Source organism: Anabrus simplex, chromosome 1 (assembly GCF_040414725.1).
Source record: "Anabrus simplex isolate iqAnaSimp1 chromosome 1, ASM4041472v1, whole genome shotgun sequence".
NCBI lineage: Eukaryota > Metazoa > Arthropoda > Insecta > Orthoptera > Tettigoniidae > Anabrus > Anabrus simplex.
The window spans coordinates 713040041-713064505 of record NC_090265.1 but is presented as its reverse complement, the minus strand read 5'-3'; the positions used below and the strand labels follow the sequence as shown (position 1 = coordinate 713064505).

Genomic DNA, 24465 nt, shown 5'->3' with positions numbered 1-24465 from the left:
GGGCTGTAGAGAAACCATACCGGACGTGACTTTTGTATCTGAGGACATCGTGTCGAATATCAATGACTGGCGGGTGATTGAAGAATACACGGGAAGTGATCACCAGTACATTACTTTTTGTATTCTTACTGAAACTTCACAGATTAATATTACATCGTATGAACCAACGCGGTGGAATATAAAAAGTATGGACAAAGAAAAATTTCTTGCTATCCTAAGAAATGAAATGGATTGTATAACAGAACAAATATGTTGTTATAAAAGGAAAGAAGCCGCTGAGAAATGTGTTGAGCTCACTATGGAGCTTATTCGGAGAGCATGTGATCTTTCCATGACTCGTAAAACATCACGAAACAAGAAGCGTTCAGCGTACTGGTGGACCCAAGGTATTGCTGATCAGAGAAGACGTTGTCTGCAACTTAGATGGAAGGCACAGAGAGCACAAGTCAGCCAAGAAGACACCTCACTCACAGCTGAGTATAAGTCGGCGAAGAAAGAATTGAGAAATGCTATCAAAAAGAGTAAAGTCGACAGATGGTGGAAAATGGCTAAAGAAGTGGATGACGATCCATGGGGTTTAGGATACAAGATCGTTATGAAGAAACTTGGAAGTTTCTCGAACCTGATCATGGACTCAAATGCAATGAAGGATATTGTGGATACACTATTCCCAGATCATCGTGAGAGGTCTGCTGATGATGATGACTTCATAGATGATGTGCCACTTTTTACACGAGAAGAATTGACGAGAGCAATTAGATCCCTTAGAAATAAAAAGGCCCCAGGACCAGGTAGTATTCCAGCAGAGATATTAAAGCTGATAGCAGATTTCTGTCCACAACTACTGCTGAAAATGTACAATAGCTGCCTGCTATCGGGGGTGTTCAGTGTTCGCTGGAAAACAGCTCGGCTAGTTTTAATAAGCAAAGGAAGATCTGGGGGCTATAGGCCTTTATGTATGCTGGATACTGCTGGTAAAGGATTAGAGAAACTTTTGCAGCCAAGAATACTTTCAGCAGTTCAACTAGCTGGGGACCTCTCTGATCGTCAACATGGTTTTCGAGGAGGGCATTCGACAATCGATGCAGTATGGGAAGTGCTGAATACAGCTAAAAGGGCACAAATGGGTAATCATCACTCTCGAAAAGTGACACTCCTTGTGACTCTTGATGTTAAGAACGCTTTCAACTCGATCAGTTGGAATGATATATTGGAAGCACTTCAAAATACTTTCAAACTACCGGAGTATCTCATGCGAATAATGAAAAATTATTTGAAAGATCGTACTCTAGTATATCACACAGAAGATGGGCAGAGAGTGAAACGGCTCACAGCTGGTGCAGCACAAGGGTCCATCCTTGGCCCAAATCTGTGGAACATAATGTATGATGGATTGTTGAGGTTAGAGATGCCGGAAGACACAATGCTAGTGGACTATGCTGATGATATAGCTGTTTTGATAGTTGCTCGAAATTTGGAGTTGGCTCAGTTTAAGCTAAATCAAGTAATGCGACGGGTGAAAGATTGGATGGCGAATCACAGATTACAGCTTGCAGATCATAAAACAGAGATTGTTCTCTTGACAAGAAAAAGGATCACGACCGTCATTCCAATGTATATTGGACAAACAGAAATCGAAACATCTAGAAGTATAAAGTATCTCAGAGTGACACTTGATACCAAACTTACTTTTTGGGATCATATCAGACGGGTAACAGATAAGGCGGTGAAAACAACGATTGCGCTGAGTAGATTAATGAGCAACGTTAAAGGTCCAAAGTCTAGCAAACGACGACTTCTGATGTCGATAGTTCACTCGACACTTCTATATGGTGCCAAAGTCTGGGCTGAATCTCTGAAGTTTGAAAAATACCGGCGAAGGATAGCTGCGGTACAGCGGAGATCAGCTTTGCGTATTACAAGCGCATATCGTACAGTATCCGAACCTGCGGTCCTTACGATAGCAGCGGTAGCACCGATTGATTTACTTGCCTTAGAGAGACAGGAAGTCTGGCGAACTCAAGGAGAGCTTGGAAAGAAGCGCGCTAAAAAGCTAGCTTATAGGCAACGAATGGAGCAGTGGCAGCAAAGATGGGAGGAAGATCCTCGAGGAAAATGGACTAAGCAGCTGATACCACGCCTAGCTGATTGGGTTGCCCGAGCTCATGGCGAGGTTAACTTTTACATTACGCAACTATTGACGGGTCACGGATACTTCCGGAAATTTCTACATAGAGTAGGTAGAGTGAGCGACTCGGCGTATATTTATTGCAATGATATAGACGATGTATTTCACACATTTTTCGTATGCTGTCATTGGTCAACTCAGAGAAGATGTTTATATACTGAGCAAGGAGAGTTGACGCCAGAAACTATTGTGCAGGCGATGCTACGAAACCAAGAATCTTGGGATCAGATAGCAGTATATGTAGAAGGCATCCTGCATCAGAAAAAGAAAGATATGAATGCTCATGAACGGCAGTAAGGAGAAATAAGGAAGACGAAACTTAAGAAATTAGCACGACACCGCCCTGAAGTAATGCGAGAGCGTTTCCGGGGTGGAGGTATACGTCATGGGAAAAGGGTGTGTGGGTTTTAGTGAGTAGGAATCTCACACGCTTGTGGAGTGCAGACCCTCACAAGTGTCTAATGAAAGATTTCCTACACTTCCCTCATTAAAAAAAATAAAAAATAAAAATTATTATTATTATTATAGAACCAGTAAAAAGCACAATCAGGAAGAAACACAATTCATTTTTTGGACATCTAATCACGATACCAGAGGACAGGATCATCAAGAGAATAACAGAAAAATTATGGAATAGGAAGTGCAACATTAAGTGGATTACAGAAATCAAGGAAGATATGGATGAACTGCAAATTACAGTGGAAGACCTAAGAAACAAAACCGACAAAATCAGGAAACTCACAGACAGGCAAACCAGACTGCAAACCAGAATCAACAAGCAGACAATAGGAAGGGTGATTTCTGATGAAGAAAGGAAGATAAGATCTGAGAGAATGAAGAAGTACTGGGCTGACAGGAAACTGAAAAATTCTTTGTATAAAGTTGGCTAGAGTGGTCCAATGAAGGCCATAAAATGTAAATAAATAAATTATTATTAGTAGCAGTAGCAAATTCTCCCAATATTGGAAGATGTTAAGCAAATAACTCAATCATTTCTTCTGTGGGTTGTTCTTGTTTTTCCAATAGGTTTTCATTCTTTCCAAGAAGGCTTGTTTACATTCTGTCGACCACTTTGGTCTTTACTGATTTGTTGTAGTTGCTCTCATGTGACTTCCCAGTTGTTTATTTTGTGTCACTTTCTAGGATGTCTATTGAACTTATGTTTGCGTTTTTTAGGTCCTTTCGAAGTTCATTAAGCCAGGGTGTTGAGTTCTTAAGCGAAGTTACATAATCTGTTATCCTTTTTGTCAATCGATTTTCTGGTAATCTAGTCAGATGGCCGAAGAATTTCATTTGTCTTTTCCTAATGTCAATTTCAATGTTTGAGAACTTTTCTGTTTGTTTGATTGACTGTAACCTTCTTGGGTGTATCTTGCTCCTAAGATTTTCCTAATGATCTTCCTCTCATCTTTTTTGATTTCTTCAAGTTTTTGCTTTCTGTTGAGTGCCAACGTTTCACTTGCATAAAGGACTGTTGGTTTTATGACTGTGTTGTAATGCCAAATTTTTGTATGTATTGACATGGATTTTTTGTTGTAGATGTTTGTGACTAACCCTAATGCTCTTTTAATTATTATTCTTTTTTTTTGTAATCTGATTGGAGTAAATACACTAGTTCTTCCTGTGAGTGAGTGAGAACAATGTTGAAATATGTCCTTGATAATAGAGTGGGCCAATTGTTGTTGTAAATTAAGTGTAGAAGTCAGAATGTAATTATTAAATGTTTTATAAGAAAGCATATAGTTACAACTAAATGCCATGATTTGCTCATGGATACAATTTTGTCATTTAACAGCATCAAGTATCCGTCAGGTGATGACGGTACAACAACTGTTAGACCGAGCTATGGATCGGAGCCAGGATGACGCTCAGTTCACAGCCCTCATCTACTGTCTGATCAACAATCTTAACCTGGATGGCTGCTCACGTGTTATAGTTTCCAGATGGTGAGGGAATAATTATTTTAGCTATGTAGCATTGTCAACTATGTGCCCAACGCCTGTGCTCATGTAAAAGTGCTTAAATGTGAGAAACCAATGTCAGCAGATATACTGGCTCATTTCAGGAAGAAGTTCAAGCATTTTGATATCCATTAAGAGTGAAAAGTCCGACTCGTTGGCTGAATGGTCAGCATACTGGCCTTCGGTTCAGAGGGTCCCGGGTTCGATTCCCGGCCGGGTTGGGGATTTTAACCTTTATTGGTTAATTCCAACAGCCCGGGGGCTGGGTGTTTGTGCTGTCTCCAACATCCCTGCAACTCACACACCACACATAACACTATCCTCCACCACAATAACACAGAGTTACCTACACATGGCAGATGCCGCCCACCCTCATCGGAGGGCCTGCCTTATAAGGGCTGCACTCGGCTAGAAATAGCCACACTAAATTATTATTATTAAGAGTGAAAACAGTTGAAGGGATACCAAATTAATTATTGTCTAATACAGTAACAATTTTATAACATAAAGCATGGAAAATTTGCATTTTGAGGCTGACATTCAGTTACTTTTAGTCAAAAGAATACGTTATGTTGCATCAACTCAGACAAGGTCTTACGTTGAGGTAGGGGTGGACTAGAACTGAAAAGGAAGTGATCGTGACCTTAAATGAGGTATAGCTCCATCATTTGCCTGGTGTGAAATTGGGAAACCAAGGAAAACCATCTTCAGGCTGCGACCAGTGGGGTTCGAACCAACTATTTTCCAACTCTCTCTATGAAGATGATTGTTAAACAAGTCAAGCAGAAATAAAAGAAGTTCATATTCATTGTTGGTAGTGCTGGTGATAATTGTTTAAAAAAAAATACTACTGGGTAACCATCAACTATAAACAATACTCAAAGTAAAGAATGGACAAGGTCTGACCATTTGAAGAACAAGATACTGTATTAGCAAAAGAAAGGGAAGGACCATGAAACATGTGAAAAATGAAAGACTCTCTAGGCCTCGCAAACCTAATACTGTCAGGATCGGAAGAGAACAAGGGTTGATCAAAGGAGGTTGGATAAGACAGATTAAAGTGAGGAGTCTGGCACAAGTGAAACAATGCTATACCCAGCTAGAGGTCTCATGATCACCAAGCTACACTCCCAGGTTGAGAGTCCCTGATGGAGTTCACACTCTTCAAAGAATGACAGCCACAAAGGAGCATGGCTTTATAGTGACTGTCATACAAGTGTCTTTCTATTGGACCAACTGCTAACCTTGTCTGGTGTTGGTGGCAGAGATTATCATTTTAAGAGGAAGTGCACTTTCACAACCATCTGCTGGTAACACTAATCAGAAGGAAAATTTCCCTCAGTACTCTTTTTTGTCACGTGCCTCTCTAGATCTTTGAAACATAAATATAACTGTATTTCTCTCATAGCATTTTTCAATTAGCTGGCACATACTGATAATCTGATCCTGACAGCTCGTTTTTGGTCTGAAACCACACTGGTTTTCATCCAACTTACTCTTACCCATTGATTGCACCCTCCCTTCCAAAATACCAGTGAACACCTTGCCTGGTACGCCTATATTGATTAACATACCTCCATATTTGCTGCAATCCATTTGTTCCCTTATTATACTGTATATATATATATTATATTATATTATATATATAATATATAAAGAAATCCACAGCTTGTTTCCTGTTATTTGACCAGATCGGGAATGGAATGAGTGAAGCCCCATCTAGCGGCAAGGATAGGAATTTTGCTGGCTGCCGAAGCCTGTTGCACCGTTCCCTTATAGATAGGTGCAATTGCTGCTTTCGTCCGATCAGAAGGTACCTTACTAACATTCCATGCTAATCTTATTACTCTGTGAAGCTATTTCATCCCTGCATTCCCACTAAATTTCACCATTTCAGGTCTTATTTCATCTATCCCTCCTGCTTTATGACAATGGATTTCATTTATCATTCTTACAAATTCCTCAAACATAATTTCACTGGCACCATCATCCTCCTCTGCATGAGCTCAGTTGTTTGCCACATCAACAGAAAGTTTTCCTTGTACGTTGAGAAGATTTTCAAAAGATTCCTTCCACCGGTCCAATGATTCCCTAGGATCTATCGTGAGTTCACCTGATTTACTCAAAATTCCTTTTTCCCTCCTTTTCCAAGATTCTTTATTACTCTCCAGAAAGGTTTCTCTGCTGCTTGACCATGCCTTTCAAGTACATCAGAGGGATATGTGGTGATAAAAATTGGTTCATGAGGAGCCAGTATGGATTTAGAAAGAAATTTTCTTGTGAGGCACAACTGGTGGGATTTCAGCAGGACATATCAGATCAGTTGGATTCAGGAGGCCAGTTAGATTGCATAGCCATAGATCTTTCCAAAGCCTTTGATAGAGTGGAACATATGGAATATTATTAAAGAAATTGGAGAGAATAAGATTGGATGTAAGGATTACACATTGGATAGAAACATTTCTAAATTCAAGGGTTCAGAAAGTCAAAGTAGGAAATAATGTATCGCAGGAAGAGAAAGTTTGGAAGGGAATTGCACAGGGTAGTATAATCGGTCCTTTACTTTTCTTAATATACGCAAATGATTTAGGGAATAATATAACATCAAAAATAAGATTGTATGCAGATGACATAATTGTTTTGTAGGGAAATAAATAACATTGAGGATTGTACAGAATTACAAAGGGACCTTGAGAGTATCCAACAATGGGTTGAAGAAAATAATATGAAGGTTAATGGAGGCAAATCAACTGTTACAACATTTACAAACAGGAGCTTTAAAACTGAATTTGAATATACTTTGGATGAGGTAGTCATTCCAAAAGATGGCAAGTGCAAATACTTAGGTGTCAGATTTGAAAGTAATTTGCACTGGAAGGGTCATGTGGATGACATTGTTGGGAAAGCATACAGATTGTTACATGTCATAATGAGGCTACTTAAAGGATGCAACAAAGAATTAAAAGAGAAAAGTTACTTAAGTATTGTTCATCCATTATTGGAATATGCAAACAGTGTTTGGGATCCTCATCAAGAATACCTAATAAAAGAAATAGATAGGGTGCAGAGGAAAGCAGCAAGATTTGTAACAGGGGATTTCAGGAGAAAGAGTAGTATATCAGGAATATTAAAGGAACTTGGGTGGGAAACTTTAAGTAAAAGAAGGGAGAAAACTAGACTTATACGATTATATAGAGCCTATACAGAAGAAGCATGGGAAGATATCCGTGAGAGGCTTCAGTTGGAGAATAATTATATTGGCAGGACTGACCACAAGTATAAAATTTAGAAGGAATTTTAGCAGAAGCGATTGGGGTAAATTTTCATTCATTGGGAAGGACGTGAAGGAGTGGAACAGTTTACCAGGGGTAGTGTTTGATCCTTTTCCAAAATCTGTACAGATATTCAAGAAGAGAATAAACAGCAACAGAGAAAATAAATGAAATGTTAGAGGGCATTCAACCAGTGCAGGTTATTGTAAATAAAAAATGTGTGTGAATGAATTAATTCCATCCCCTGGTCTAAGGAGTTTGGACAGCCCAAGTAGGAGACTGCCTGTTGGGGTGAAATACAGTGGGGACTTCGAGGGCTCTGGGACCACTATGGCAGCTGTGAAGGCCCTTCAGGAACTCTGAAAAGTGGTGGCAAAAGGGGCTCTGGTTAAGACGCAGCAGGTCCTTATGCTACTTAGGTTCCAAAATGGGTAAAAAATAAATAAATAAATGCAATGTAAATTTTAATCTTATACCAGTTGTATAGTATTATTTGAAGTAATTCCACATACTGTATATGAGTTGACTATGCTTGTAAGACTATGTTTTGTAAACAATATAAATTTATTAAGGATGAGCTGCATGTTTAATAGAAAAAATGGTTAGCGTAAATTGTATAATATTGTATTCTAGGAAAATTTTCTTCTCTTGTTAATTTAAAGTTTAGTGCTTGACAATAATGTATTTTAATGTACCATTTGCCACTGAGGTAGACACCTCATTTGCAAATAAAGAGATTTTGATTTTATTTGAAGATTATTACCAAAATCTTCCCATGGCTTCTTCTTGGATTGAACAGTTATTTGTTTTGCTCATTTTCTTACATCTACATAAAGTTCCCTGTCTGCACCAGTTCTTGTTAGGAGCCATTTCAGATAAACCTTGTTTTTACATTTACAAGCTACTCTCACTTCATCATTCCACCAAGATGTTCACTTTTCTCATCTTTACACACAGCTGCTCCTTGACATTCCCTTCCTGTTTCTACTACAGGATCCCTATATACCATCCATTCTCTTTCTGTATCCTGAACCTGCTTATTGTCTATTGTTTGGAGCTTTTTGCTAATCATATCCATGTACTTCTGGCTAATTTCCTCGTCTTGGAGATTTTCTGTCCTTATTCCTCTGCAAACAAATTTCACTTTCTCTATCCTATGCCTAGAGATACTTAGTATACTGCAGTCCAGATAGTGGAATGTGTCATTGAAAAATCCCTGGAAAACGCACATATTCCTAACAGATTTCCTGAATTCAAAGTCGGTTATGATATAGTCTATTATGGGTCTGATGCTCCTTTCCATGGGGCAGCAGTGAATAACCTTACACTTAATGTAATCATAACTGCTAACCCCATACTGACACAGAAGTCCAGTAAGCTCTTCCCATTCCTATTATTTTCCATATCTTCTCCACATTTACTAATCACCTCATATCCTTCAGTTCTGTTTTCAACTCCTCACATTGAAATTGCCCATTAGCACTATCCTATCCTTGCTGTTGAACCTAAGATGCCACTCAGTGCTTCATTAAACTTGTCATCCGACTCCATGCAACTTAAGTAGAAGAAATAAAGAATGGTTAGTGTGCTGGCCTTTGGTCCAGGGGGTTCCGGTTTGATTCCTGAACGGGTTGGGGAATCTGACCTTCATTGGTTAATTCTGATGGCTTGGGGGCTGGTTGTGTGTTCCGTCTTCATCATTAGAATTCAATTTAAGCAGGGCCCCATCCTCATAGATGCGCAGGTCGCCTGTAAGGCATCAACTCGAAAGATCTGCACCAGGTCTCTTGGGAGGTCTCACGTCATTGTTATTATTAAACTTGTCAATTCCATCCTCATCTGCACATGCACATGGTGAACAGAATGAGACAATTCTAGTCCTAGCTCCTCCCATTCCTCAATCTACCCACATCATTCTCTCGTTTACATGGTTAAGTAACTATGTTGTGTGCAGTAGTATTCATGATGAACAGTTCTACCCTACACTCTGCCCTTCCCTTTTTAACACGTATTAAGAACACCCAAATATCATTAACTCCTAACACATCCAGAAGTATCTCTTTGCCGACAGCTATTTCCATTCTTTCATAAGCCCTATTAATATTGATCCCCATCAAATTCCATTTCATTCACTAAGTTGTTCCCAAGAAGTCCCTTGCCTGTCAAATGGAAGTGGGACTCTGTTACTCCCAAGGGTCCAAGGGTTGCTTAAAATATTCTGAGGTTGGTAAAAATTATGTGAATCAGGATGCTGCCCTACTTATGCATAGTCAAAGATCTCTCCTCTAATGGGTTAGGAATCACCGTTGGATTGTATAGTTCTAGCTGCCTGAGCACAAGGAAGGTCTCAACCCGGAATATGTCCGAGATGCCCATTCCCATTCCACAACAGTTGGTATCCCCACTCTCAGGACCACTTATTAGGCCACTCAGCCGTTGCCTGTGGTTCATGTACTTGGACGTGACCCAACCCACACAACAAATCACTTAATTCTTAAGTATTACAAAAGAATATTCTTCCTTCTTCAAAATGCTCAATGTTTCTCAAATTAAAGACTGTAAATCTCATGTTAGTTCTGTACTGATGGTTGAACTTCTTACAAATTGTACAAAATTGTGTTAATTATTATCCTCCTAGTCAATACTTAATACTACATCCAATTAAGATGAAATTTCAGATATACATGTTTCGACCCAACGTAGGGTCATTGTCAGTAAAATATATATAATAAACTAAAAACATTAGAAACACAATATGAAGTGCTTGTTAAAAAGTTTTCCTTAAAAAACATGAAAATTAAAAATATGAAGTGATGGTCATTAAAACAGTTTTTGAGCAGGAGGTCTTTTTTGTTGTAGTATTCTCCTTGTTCCCTGATGCAGTTCAAATGTATCTGTACAACAGTGACTTTATTATTATGTTCAATCATAGGCTGATATTATGCAAGTTGTTATTGAGGTTGAACCGTCTGTTTTCTAGTCTGTAAAGTGGATAATAAAAATCAAATAAAGAATTAAAAACTGTGACTGACAGGAAACATTTAAGGTATGTTTTGATGAATGAAATTAACTTTTGTTACATGGCCCGCTTGTACTACACTTGTTTTCTGACTGCGGAGTCCAGCCCTCGACTGACGCGCTCCCACAGTCAAAATGTGCAACGTGTTGTTAGGAGGAGGTGGAGTGGGAAAATGGGGTGGGACTTACGGGAGTGTGGGAGTATGTGGGATTATGATGGTAATAATTGTGTATTCTTCTGGTCTTGTTGTTTACTAAAAATAATCAGAATGAAAGTTTCCCATATTACTTTTTTTTCCTTTCATGTATCTCATTTAAGTTGAGGGTTGGATTCTTGCATTGATCTTGTAGAATTGACATTGTAGAATTTTTAGATCTATTGTGGTATAATTATGATTATGGTCTTTATGATGGTTGCTCATGGCCGAGAAATGATTGTATTTTAAAGCATTACGGTGTTCGATATATCTTATGAAGAAATTCCTGCCAGTTTGGCCAATGTAAGTTGAACTGCATCCCTGGCATTCCAGTTTATATATCGCAGAATTTGTATCCAAAAGCTAAGCATACGTTACAAGTAAGCAGGGCAACAGGAAATAGACCGCAAATCGCACGACATATACACCTACCAACCTTATGTGTTATCTCGTTATAGGAAAGGAGTGTTCCCTGCTTTGACTAGCGGCGTAACCGCAAGGTAAACACAGCCAGTGCCTGCGCCCTAAATTCCCTCATTCGTGTTTGCCCTGTTATAGTGTGTGTAGTGTAGCCTCGTGGTGCACGTGATGGCATAATGGCACAACAACGCCATTTGGACCCCGTTTTGTAGGGTAGAAATACTCAGCCGCCTGGAAGTAGGCCAGACACAGACTGAAGTTTCCGTATCCTTGAATGTGCCACAAAGTGTCATTTCCAGGCTTTGGAGATGATTTTGAGATACAGGAGATGTTAGTCATAGGCCAGTACCAGGTCGACCAAGGGTAACCACCCCACAGCAGGACCGATATCTGGCCTTCCCTGCAAGACAATTGTCGGCGGAGCTTGCAGCCATCTCAGGGGTTGCCGTTTCCTGGCAAACTGTGTACCGGAGGCTCAGAACAGCAGGGCTGTTTGCCCGACGTCCAGCGGTGTGCGTCCCACACACTCCAGCACAGAGACTGGCCCGTTTACTATGGAGACGTCAACATCGAAACTGGACCATGAATGAATGGAGACGTGCTCTTTGCAGATGAATCCCACTTCAGTTTGCAGAACAATTCCTGTCACACATTAATCTGAAGAGAACCAGGTAGCCGATACAACCACAGAGACATTGTGGAGCGGGACCAGTATGGTGGTGGTGGTACCGTCAATGTGTGGGGCAACATCATGTTGAATGGCTGTACAGACTTGCACATCTTCATGGGTGGTCCGAGGAACACTTTTAACGCTCAGAGATACAGGGATGAGGTACTGAGACCACATATTTGACTCTTCAGAGGTGCAGTTGGTCCAGACATCCTCTTAATGGACGATAATGCCTGATCGCACCGCGCTGCTCTGGTGGATGGATTTCTGACTGCGGAAGACATTCATCGCATGGACTGGCCAGCGAGGTCTGCGGATCTGAATCCTATAGAACATGCCTGGGATGCATTGGGGAGGTGAATTGCATTCCGTCAGCCTCCACCAAGGACCCTCCAAAACCTTCACACTGCCCTTTCGGAGGAATGGGATCGACTGCCACAAGAGCTTTTGGACCATCTGATAGAGAGTATGTACCATTGCTGTGAAGCATGTGTGGCTCTTAGGGGTAACCATACACCCTATTAACAGCATATATTTTTGTGGAAGGCATTGCCAAGTTTTGTTAGTTGTTGTCAAAGGTGTACCTTAGCTTTGTGACATATGGTGTGTGAGTCAGCTTCCGTTTGTTCAGCAATCTGTCTGACATTCCTATCAGGTGGTATGGCCTCGTTTAGTGATTATGCTTAACTTTTGGACACTAGTGTATTTACTGTGTGGGAGTTAAATACTATTTTTTCATTAGTGTTGCTGGTTTTGAAAGCAACTTTTAGGTTCTGTCTTCTTAGGATGTTAGTGATTATATGTATATTACTATTACTAAATGTGAATGTGACATATTTTCTTTAGTTCTTGACTCTTTTGCCAAAGTGGTTATGGGCTTGAGTCTATGTTTACTAATTAGCTTATTTATAAACTATGTGCTAAATCCATTGCTCATGGCTTTTTCACAGATGGTCTTGAAACTTTTTAAAAATTTTCCTTTGAGAACAGAATTTTTATAGCTCTCTCTAACATGCTGTTGTAGGCAGCTTTTTTTTATTGTGAGCTTCAGGATGTACTGAACTTTTTTTAATGGTATTAGCAGTATAAGTTGTTTTCTGTAAATGTTAAATGTCAAGTCGTTATTATTATGGTGTGATACTGTTATGTCTAAATAATTAAGCGAGTTGTTATTCTCCATTTCCAGAGTGAATTTAATACTCTGGTTTGTCTGGAATTAGTGTCATCAATTTAGCGTAGACAATTTTGTCTGAACAGAAAACTGACACCGTGGTAACCTGGCAAACATGTCTATCTGAAATGCCATTTTAATTAGATGTAGTAATAAGTATTGACTAGGAGGATAATTAACACAATTTTGTACAAATCGTAAGATGATTCCTGACAACAATAGTACTACTATTCATTTCTTTAAGACCATCGTTTCCTGTGAGATTTATTGTCATTTGTAATGGAATTCCTCCTAACACATTTTTTGTTATTTTAGCTTATACATCTTGTGTATGCATTCTTTCTGCTGTATGGATCATTTGCAGCTCTGGATGCCAGCTACCACTGGAGGATGAGAACAGCTGCTGTGTAAACTTGGAGTGCCCTATTGGTTCTGGTGCTCGTACACCAATGGTGGACACTTCCTTTGACCTGCGTGTCACGCTTGTAGATCACACAGGCTCCTTGGAGAACTGCCGACTAATTGGATCAGCTGCTGAGAGGGTGCTCAATTGCTCGGTCAGTAAATATAGAACAGTAATTTTGGCTTAGTTAAAAAAAGGATATATTAATTGGGAACTTGTAATCGACTAATACACTAAACTTGTAAAAATTGTATTTACCAGATCTAGGGTGATCTGAAATGAGGTAGCTCCCTACTTTAGGAGTTGAACTTTCATCCTTACATTCTTTTTATTGAGTGGTGTACAGCCTCAAGTCAGCCAGCAAGGTCTGCTTAGTCTGGGCTTCTCAGCTCCTGAGCTCCCATCCCCTTGCTCCATGCTGAGGACTAGCAGTATAGCCTCTCTCTTCACGTTGGGAATGAACTGTATGTACACAGTGTCTTTTGATTGCTGTGTTGTTTTTAACTCATTGGCATATACTGACAGCTCCCAGGCATGCGATTTTTCACAGGATGTAACTTAGCTTGACGGCTCGTGGCCGTAGAGCCGAGTACGAGTAGCTTTATGAACATATTTCAAGACATTCACCGAGAGATGGCACTGATTTACTGTATTAGATACTGTATGAAAGAGGAAGAGTTACTCTTTCTTTCAACAATGATTACATTTAATTGTCTTGAACAGTTCATATTACAATCGTTCTTGAAAAGACGTAGCTTGATGGCTCGCAGCCATGGAGCCGAGCACGAGTATATTTGAGTGTGCGTTTCAGACATTCATCAAGAGATGGAACTAACATGTTATATGCTGTCGGAAAGATGAAGAGTTGCTCTTTCTCTCAATGGTAATCGAGTTTTATTATCTTGAAAAGTTAGTATTATAATTGATCTTGAAAAGTTACTCCGCGTTGTGTCTGTCCTTATCCTAGGTGAGTAGATGAGTAGCATGGAGCGCAGAAGGCAGTTGTCAGCTAGCGGTGATATATCGGATATTCTGAGTAGAAGTGACTAGCGGACCTGTGCAAGAAATCTTGCATGCTCATAAACCACACTTTCCCGAATAGGTTTATAATACTTAAGGAAAACGGTTGTTATGTTTTTATTTCAAGCATACTATTTACAATTTTTTATGTCTATATTTACTGTACCTCCTTAAATTCAACATTGGAAGTGACAATGCAGTCTTCCAGTACAACTTGTTTCTCGTTTTTGCAGATAGAAATGAAAATATTATTGAAAGATTTAACTCTGGAGAAAGTTACATATAATATACACGGGCTCAAGCAAATGCAGTCCTGCTCTTCGCAGTGTTTGGCCTTGAGACTTATTAATAGTCATAGCATGTTATTTTAATGGAAAACTGCCTTCACACCATATGGAAGGGGATAGTGGGATCCGATGGTCATAACTCATGTGCATTACACTGTCACTGCAAAAGTTATCAGTTCAGGAAAAATTGTTGTAATTCCCAGAATATACCTAAATAAGCTACAAACATTAAGTTCATTAAGCACAGACTTCATTCTAATCGTAGTTGTTTACAGTGAAGCTTCATTGAGCATGAACACTGCCTGTCAACTACTGGTTCTCAAAATTCCATGAGTCACCAGAAATTGACATCCCCTGTCAACTACTGGATCTGGCCATTTTTGTATGGAATGTAAAAAAAAAACCATTGTTTAGACAAATGAGTTTAAATCATTTGCATGCTGAGTCCATTGATTGACAGCTTAGCATTAACATTCACCAGTTATACGATCTGAGTACTCAAACCATTGATTTACAGTGTCTCAAATCCATGCAAAATGACAGAAGAAAAACCTGTAAAAGAGTTAATGTTTAATGGTTTAAAGGAATAGATGAAAACTGATAATTACAGGATGTTATAATGACATAAAACAGACATCCCAGCAGCCAAAATGTGAAGTGGACAGCAGTGATGGCACATATTTTCCTACAGCAACAGTACTTGCAAATCACACACTTGTACAATTCTTTTAAAGAAATTATCAATATTTATGAAATTAGAATGCAATTCACCACTGTTAATTTCTATTCTCTTTCTTTTGAATGCTCATTTATCACGACTGGTTACTTGTGAGCGCCGCAAAAGGGATCTATACTACTGAAATAATATATATAATAAAGTGATGAAAAATGAAAACTACTGAAATGCCAAAATATCTAAATATAAGATTTATGTTTTCATTTTGTAAATTAAAGTTTGCAAGCCTCCATGGCTCAAGAGGCAGCGTGCTGGCCTCTCACTGCTGGGTTCCCTGGTTCAAATCCCAGTCACTCTATGTGAGATTTGAGCTGGACAAAGTAGAGTCGGGACCAGTTTTTGCTCCGGGTACTCCAGTTTTCCCTGTCCTCTTTCATTCTAGCAACACTCTGCAGTATCATTTCATCTGTTAGTCATTAATCATTGTCCCAGAGGAGTGTGACAGGCTTTGGCAGCCGGTGCAATTCCTATCCTCATGGCTAGATGGGGCCTTCATTCATGCCATTCCTGATCTGGTCAAATGACTAGAAACAAGGTGTGGATTTTCATTTTTCCCAATTAAAGTTTGCATAAGAAAACTATAATAACTAATAAATTAAAGTTCTCATGAACTGTGATTTACGTCAATTAAATACTAATCGTGGTGTGACTAATATTCACTGATTTAAAAATATATGAAACTGAATTCAAATTAAATACATATTAAAATATTCATGAAATGAAATGCTCAATTGTTGGACTATGTACTCACACTTAGTACTTACCTGATTACTTACACATACAATAGTTGATGTGTGTCAGCTACAAATAATTGTAACCATAATAGAATGAGAGTCTTGAATATATCTAGGGTGTGAGGTAATAAGTTTACTTTGATAGCATAATATATAGGTTCTGAGAAAAGGAGATTGGGTTCGGTTTCCCCATTAAAATGTGAGGTTATCCGATCTAATATAGAAATGAAACAATCAATTATATTTGATACTACAAAATATATTCTTTAAAAATTGACTTTAACAAGTGAGATTTACTGCGATCATTCAAAAGATAATATAAAACTCTGACATTATAACTGTAGGAAACTGTTATAAGTTGTACAAGAAATTTATCCCTCACTGTACGTCAAACACTTTGAGTGTTGTTACGATGTATTCCTTTAAGTTGGTATCTGCTGGAGGTATTTCAAACCTAATTTGGTGATGTATCCTTTTAGTTTCACAAACGAAATATAGCATGACTTGAAATTATATTCACACTTCACAATTAACTTTACAAGTAATTCACTGATAACTGTTATTCTGTAGTATGACAACTCAATATTCGGCTGTCACCTAACTGACACAAGAACTCAACCGAATAGATGCACAAAACACACTCCGAACATATAATCCACTTGGTCATTGACGATTACGTATCCATATCACTGTTCCCCATTCGTCTCCTTCCAACTGACTCCAATTGACTTCATGGCAAGTCTCTCCATTCATCTCCTTCTAACCAGCTAAACTATCCAACTGACTACTCCAACTGAACTCACAGACCATCTGTGGCCTCACTCTTCTTCTAACTCATTTGACTGACTGAGAGCCTCACCATCCAAATGAATGCCGCAATAGTATACAGCTCATATATATAGACATTAGTTGACACCTGGTATAACACCCACGTCAGAGCTCAGAATAGATATGACGTCACTCCCACCCAGCTAAAAATGTTGCATACTATGTTGAAATAGCCTGAGGCACCCTAGGAACTCCCTAAATATGATCTCATCGCTAAATGCATACAATGACAGAGCGATGACTCGACAGTTACTGTAACAGTATTGCACCATATGTTGCAATGTCAAAAGGTTTCACAAAACTTATCCATATCAGATATTAGGCAGTTAGTCTCACTTTACATTATTTTGATGTGAATACACACACACACACACACACACACACATATATATACACACAATAAATTAAATACAATAAAGCAAGCGATAATTAATTAATACATAGCAAATTCAGATTATAGAATTGAATCAATCAGTAATAATAGTTACAATAATAGTAATAATAATACTGCAGATACAATAATAATAATAATAATAATAATAATAATAATAATAATAATAATAATAATACAGATGAATACTTGTAACGTGATATGAACCGTTACAGTGGGCATGCAAAGGGCTACAAAATCAATATGCCGATAAACTGAAAAGCACAATATCATGGTTTTTTTGGATTAGAAGATGAGAAAGCGAATACAAATTGTTTGGTTGTTTCCCTCTAAATATAGCCTGTTATGACATGCAGGGGGTATAAATAATACATCCTTTCATTCCATCCACAGGGAAGGGAGAAATGTACAGTAGAAGTCCGCTATAGCGAGACGGCATATAACAAGAACCCCGGTATAATGCCAATATTTTGCTGTCCCTTCAAAATTCCTATATTAAACTGTGTATTATCCTCCGGTTACAGCGAGAGCCCTGTCACTGACGCATCCGTTATTACAAGCGCTTAAGCACACGCGATTTTTCCCGTTACCAATATTTATGCACCCCAACGATTATATTGCATGTGATTGATTACCTTCGGTATCATTTCCTCGCTATTTCCACTAGTGAGTTCTCTCGTTGACATTCGAAGGCGATGTCGGGGTCGATTAGTAATACCCGTCGACTGCTGTTCCGTAAAGAAAATTCAAAATGTAAGAGGACATTTTCGTAATAAATGCGTAAATAACGTGTCCGATAACTATTGTTAACTCGTTAAAAATAAAGGCTGACTAAACGATCGCTTAATTTTAATGCTAAATACTGTACTTAAGTAAGAATGGGATACATCTCGAGATATGGCAAAGTGCATAATTCATTTCAGAGGTCTCGCATCTGGTTAAATTACGGAAAGGTTATTGTCATGTAAATTTATAACGAGAGGGTTATAATTTCTCTGCTGGCGCTTGAAGCGTGTTTTCATCATACGTATAGTACCTACGGTTAAGTTAGGATAGGTGACGCTGTTTGAATAAGAAAACTGAAACCTTTGCCACAAAATACGATCAATCGTCTTCGGTAAGGTATAGTTTTCTCACTATGTACATTTGCAAGCTCTCTAGTAGAAATTCGAAGGCGATGTTGGTGTCGATTAGTACTACCTGCCGACTGCTGTAATCTAAAGAAAATTCGAAATGAAAGATGATAACATGTTTTTATAATAAATACGTAAATAACATGGCCGACAGCAGTTGTTAACTCGTTAAAAATAAAGGCTGAAGTTAAGTAAGAATGTGATACACCTCAAGATATGACGGAGTACATCACTGATTTCAGAGGATAGTTCATATTTTCTCGCGTCTCGTTACATTTCGGAAAGGCTATTCACATGTAAATTTTTAGCGAGGAGGTTATCATTTCTCTACATGCGTTTCAAATATGTTTTCATGATACATATACAGTTAGGTTAGGCGACGCTGTTTTAAGAAGAAATCTGAAATGTTTGCCACAGAAGCCTCTGAGTGATACCATATGTCTCCAAATCCAAGACTTTTTCCCCTCAGAATTTCATGCGAAAAATCAGGGGTTGTCTCGCATTCCCGGCCTTACAGTAACGAATACCACTGGCAAATACTGCGGTAACCACGCTGCTTCTTTTCATCCCTCCACATGCACGTACACACAAAACTTGTTGACAATAAACGATCGCTTCTTTATTATACATTGCTAGCTGCGACAACTGATTGTTAATGTCAGTTGCATATATTGCCTCTGGACAGATCACTGTCTGGTACTGTCTGAGTTTTGCCCTGATTGAAGTCTTTTTTTGTAAGTGTTCTATTTAGTTTATATGCCAAGTTCATCTTGTTGATTCTCATTAACAGTGCCTCTCTTTCTGTCCATTCTCCCAATTATTTGAACTCCACTTTCTAAATCCTGTACGGTAATCTATTTAGTGAGTTAATGAATTCTTCCAACAGAGCACTTAAAGAGTGAACTAGGAGAAGAGGGTAGGAAGTGGTTTCTCTAGAATGCCATATGCTGGCCATGTGGCAAGCCTCAGATATTCAATCCCCTTTAATAGTCTTGTGTATCATGCAGTTACTTTTCATTTTTACTTAAATTGGCAATTATAGTGTTGTAGTTAATAAACAATCAGAGCTGCAAACCTTGGTGAACTTTCTGCTGTGTTAGCATGCTGTATCTTTTCTAGTAAGAGAAAACCTATATGCTTTGATACAAAATTGTGACAGGGAAGGTTTCAGATGAAAAACACATGAATGGAACTTCAAAAAACCTTGCTGAGATCTCATGAAAATAATGAGACTAATATTGACAGATTTGATGGCTAGAGTTAATTCTATATAAGGAAGAGTTTATTCCCAGCTTAAATGTTAAACCTTCCAATTGTAAGGGGAAGTCAAATCTAGGGCTATTCCAAAAATTATATGGGAGTGGATTCTACTGTATTGCAAAATAAGCAATGGTACTGGTATCATAGCAAGGAGGGTACAAAGATGGAAAAAGAGCCATAATGTTTCTGGATGGAATTTGAGTTATTATGAATCTTAAACAAGACAAAATATGGATTGTTAATGACTGCATGGAAGGTTTAGAAACATTCATTTGACAGGATTTCTATATAATCGTGATTACTGTCACCAGTGAAGATGAAGATGTTTTACACTCTAAGTCTGCAAAATGGGTAGTGATGGATTAAGTGGTTAAAAATAATTCCATTTAAGGCTTTTGTTGCATTGGTCTGCAACCAAAAACCTGGATAGGATTTTTCTACTATTTCTGACAGATTTTTGCATGCTGAATACAGAAATAATGCTTTAAAAATCCATCACATCAGGTTCTCTTGTAAGTTTTTTTTTTTTTTTTTTTTGTAATGCTGCTGAATTTTAATGACAAAAATTTGTAAGTTATTCAAAATTTGAAAATTCTTATTAAACAAATGAAAAATGTTCTAAAATGAAGGTAAAGAGTACAAGATGGGTTGTGAACATGATGGGCAACTACTGCTGAATGCTGAAGTGGGAAACTGGAAATACCAGAAATTTCACCAATAAAGGTATGAAAAAGAATAAAGCATTTCACAGGCTGACAGTGCCTGTGTGTGACCTGTAACGTCACTGGATCTTGGGAAATAGTGAAGAGAGAATGACATTCTATTAGCCTCTACAAAAACATTTCTCAAATCTGCAGAATGGCATCGAATCATGTGAGCCTTTGAATTCTTAGAAAGGCCACAGCTGCTCAGTGGCAGAATTATAATGCATTTACTGTACCTGACACTTAAAAAAGCAAAGCAAAATCATCTCTGTACAGGCCATGAAGGCCCTTGGAGGGCTGGAAGGTAAAGGCTTCTATCATTCATAACCCCGGCATGTGATGGGGTAGAGTGGTTAGCTCCATACCCGGCCGCCTTTACCCCCAGGAATTAACCTGGTACTCATTTTTGGTGTAGGCTGAGTGAACCTCAGGGCCATATGCACCTCCGGAACTGGAAATCTCGTTTCTAAAATTTTACGACTTCCTGACGGGGATACGAACCCACGTCCTTCCGGGCGAAACGAGCACGCCTTTACCGCCTCGGCCAGGCAGCCCCTACCTGACACTTAGTGATATTAAATTTTATAGACAGCAGGAACATTTTTGTGATGGATAGTCGTTTCGTAAATATAGGCGGAACAGGTATTACCAGCAAATTAACAACGGGTTCACCTCGATATTATGATGCTAATTTTAAGTTAATGGTTATTAAACACTCGGAAATGTAGAATAATTGTGCATGCCTAACTAAAGCCAATATTTGACGTTAGCATGAAGACAAAGATAGCTTAAAAAATGTGTACTGTACAAAAAATGCATTCAGTAGTCCGCGATAAGGACACTTTAAAGAAGTCGAAGATGAAATTGTGAGGTATGTGCATGAAAAACTAAGGGCAAAATGGCCATACCGTGGCGCAATAAACTCGTTCCTTGACCTTCAACGCCTGTGATTAGGCCTATACATCGCTAGCTGCTGATGTTGGCCGAACCCGGCAAGCGAGATGTGCGCATAGCGGTAGCCAGTTATATCTGACGCTGAGTAAAAGTAACCGTTTTATAGGCAGCAAGAATATTTTCCTGATGGATCGTCTTATTGTAGAGATGCATGGAATAGGTATTGCCGGTAAATTTTCAACGGGTTCTCTTCGGTATTACGATGCCAATTTTAAGTTAATGGTCATGAAACCCACAGAAATAAAGAATAATTATGCAGTCGCAAAAAAAAATTTAAAAAAAAAAAATTAAAAAAAGGCATAATGAAAGCCAATGTTAGGCATCTAAAATGTGTAATGTACAAAAGGGCATTCATATTATTTTACAAAGCACTTTTTGAGCCTGATTTAAATTTTTGTAGGAAAAAGTGGGGTTTGTCTTGGATTCGGAGAAATACGGTACTATAATTTTTTCAGAATGAAATTAAACTCACACTTTCACAAAAAATAACAAACAAGTAAGCTGTGGATATCATCCTCGGAGACGCAAGTTGTGAACAAACTGATTGCCTTTCCATACCGATTTTAATGTGTATGGGGGTTCTTCTAAGTTTTATATAAAAATCGGGTATAACGACAATCCGCTATAGCGAGTAAATTTTTCGCCTATGGATTCTCGCTATAACAAAATTCTACTGTATATATATCTTCTATTGTGTTCCTCTCATACTTTAGAGTCAATGAAAGCAATTATTTTGTTACCTATTTCATTAGAATCCTGTTCTCTTCTTTATCTTTTGAAGAGAACTTCTGTATGTTCTAAAAGACAAAAAAACACAACCAGTTCTGCATGTTGTGTAAAAGGATGGGAGAAAAAACTTTTCTCTTTCATAGGGAATATTCATGGCAAGCAATAAGCATATCAAATTTTAAATTTTGTAGAATGTGTGTGTTTTGTTTTATCTCTCCTCTTGGCCATGATCATTAAGGCATCAGGACTATATGGCCTGACACCATGGTTAGTAGGTTCTAGTCCTGATGGTCAAAAAAATGTTCACCATCAGAATGTTGGCTAGCAGGGTAGGAGAGGTGGTGGTACACAATTTCTAATACCTAGATTGTGTGCCAGACCTCTCCGCAGTGTTCATATGGAGTGAGGGCTTATGAAGCTGTTGGTGGTGATTTGGTTGTTGGATGGAGATGTTAAGCCTTGAGTAGAACCCTTAGTGCTATTTGACAGGAGTAGGCTATGTGCCAGCACCGGGTTCCACTGTCTATCTTCCTACTGTAATACATCATGTCATTCATTTCATTTCATTAACTCCTTTGATGAGGATGACATCAGGAAGGGTATCCAGTCATAAAAGCTTTGACCGAGCGAGTTGACCAAGTGGTTGGGGGCGCACAGCTCTAAACTTGCATCCTGGAGATAGTGGGTTCAAACCCCACTTCAGCAGCCCTGAAGACGATTTTCTGTGGTTTCCAATTTTCACTCCAGGCAAATGCTGGGGCTGTACCTTAATTAAGGCAACAACGGCCACTCCTTGGCCTTTTTTTATCACATCGTCGCCACAAGACCTATCTGTGTCGGTGCGACATAAAACTAATTGTAAACATTTAAAAAAAGCTTTGTACAAAAATTCATCTCACTTCATACCCAACCCTGCAGAGAAACAGGACAAGGGTTGGATATACATTCGTCTGTGTTTTGTTTGGAAATGACAATAAGTGGTGGCATGTTCCATTACCAGATTTCTAAAATATTTACTGAGAAAAGTGAACATCTTCATCTTCTGTTCTAATGTATAATGAATTTGTAACTCACAAGATGCCTCGGTGGATCAGTGATAGTGTCTGTTTTGTGATCCTAAATCCGCAGCTTTGTTTCTGACCAAGGTAGTTAATTTTTGAACATGCATACTGCATCTTTCGTTTATTAATGTTCCCGCGGTGTCTTCCTCTATTATGCCGCGTTGGGGCATTAACTGAATATACACCTGTTTAAATATCGCTCCGGCCACAAAATTTTAAAACATCGGGTCGTAAATCATACCTAGACTCTGAACTGGGATATAATTTATGAACACGAGCTACAACAACATGGTGCATATTCGCTTCTCAGGGTAAATTCGCTTCATATTCCCATACGCTTTAGACAAATCGTAGATTCCGTTGAAGAGTATCCGTCCGTTGAAACAGTCATTCCGTATCCATACGTGAAGGACATTATCTGATCATCACCTAATATCTAGCATAAATTAATTCAATAAATCCGTATATTATCATACTACTATATACTACAAGTTACTTAAGGAATAGAAACGCGAAATCAAAACTATATCTAGTTTATTAGCATGCTAATGTATTATAAAATTGAATAATATGTATCCATCGGCAATAAAGAAAGGAAAATTGTGTGAAATTACAAATATCAGTCTCAAATGCTTGACTTCCGAGATAAACATATTTGAAAACCCTTAAATTATCATCATATTTGCTTATATTTTCGTTAAGTTTCAAAAATATACCATATCTTCCATGTTTAAATTGATACAAGGGGAAAAATAGGGACCAGAACTTTATTAATCCAAGGAGGAGTGGAATATCTTCCTTTTAATATTGTTTGGGATTTTCTTTGGGGCATCATTTAGGTTTCATCTTTCTTTTCGGTCTGTTTGACCAAAATTTACTTGGATACATGTTTGGATTCTTGTTTGTGACTCATCACGTTACGAGATAAGCATTACCATGTTTAAATCTGGGTTCAAAACACCCATGCAGTTATTAATATTCCTATCATAACCCAAAATGAATAAATTAAAACAGTACATCACCATATGTACAAAATAACCCAAACAATCTTACTACAGAGTGCCATAGATATGATAGTACATCAGTCTAACCTGCGAAAATCGTGCCATGCATTCCTAATCATGTGCCAATATATTTACATATTCTCAAATATCTCTTCGCTGTGCCAAGGTTTAGTCAAAGTAAACCGTACTTCATATTAGCGTTAACGCGCTGACCTTCAAATATGTAAATATGCGATACTCCATTCTATTCCTGAATATATATATACTACGTAATGTATAACAAACACGTAACCTATCAATATCATCCACTGAAAGTTACTACGA

General features: G+C 38.4%; 1 protein-coding gene across 1 annotated transcript in view; it reads left to right on the top strand.

Moving 5' to 3' along the window:
* The window catches only part of hdm (hold'em), a 179322-nt gene that overhangs the window by 139762 nt on the left and 15095 nt on the right, over positions 1–24465 (top strand). Inside the window, exons 7-8 of the mRNA XM_067146178.2 lie at positions 3984–4134; positions 13262–13454. Coding sequence (XP_067002279.2) covers positions 3984–4134; positions 13262–13454 — 344 coding nt within the window. The remainder of the gene's footprint in view (positions 1–3983; positions 4135–13261; positions 13455–24465) is intronic.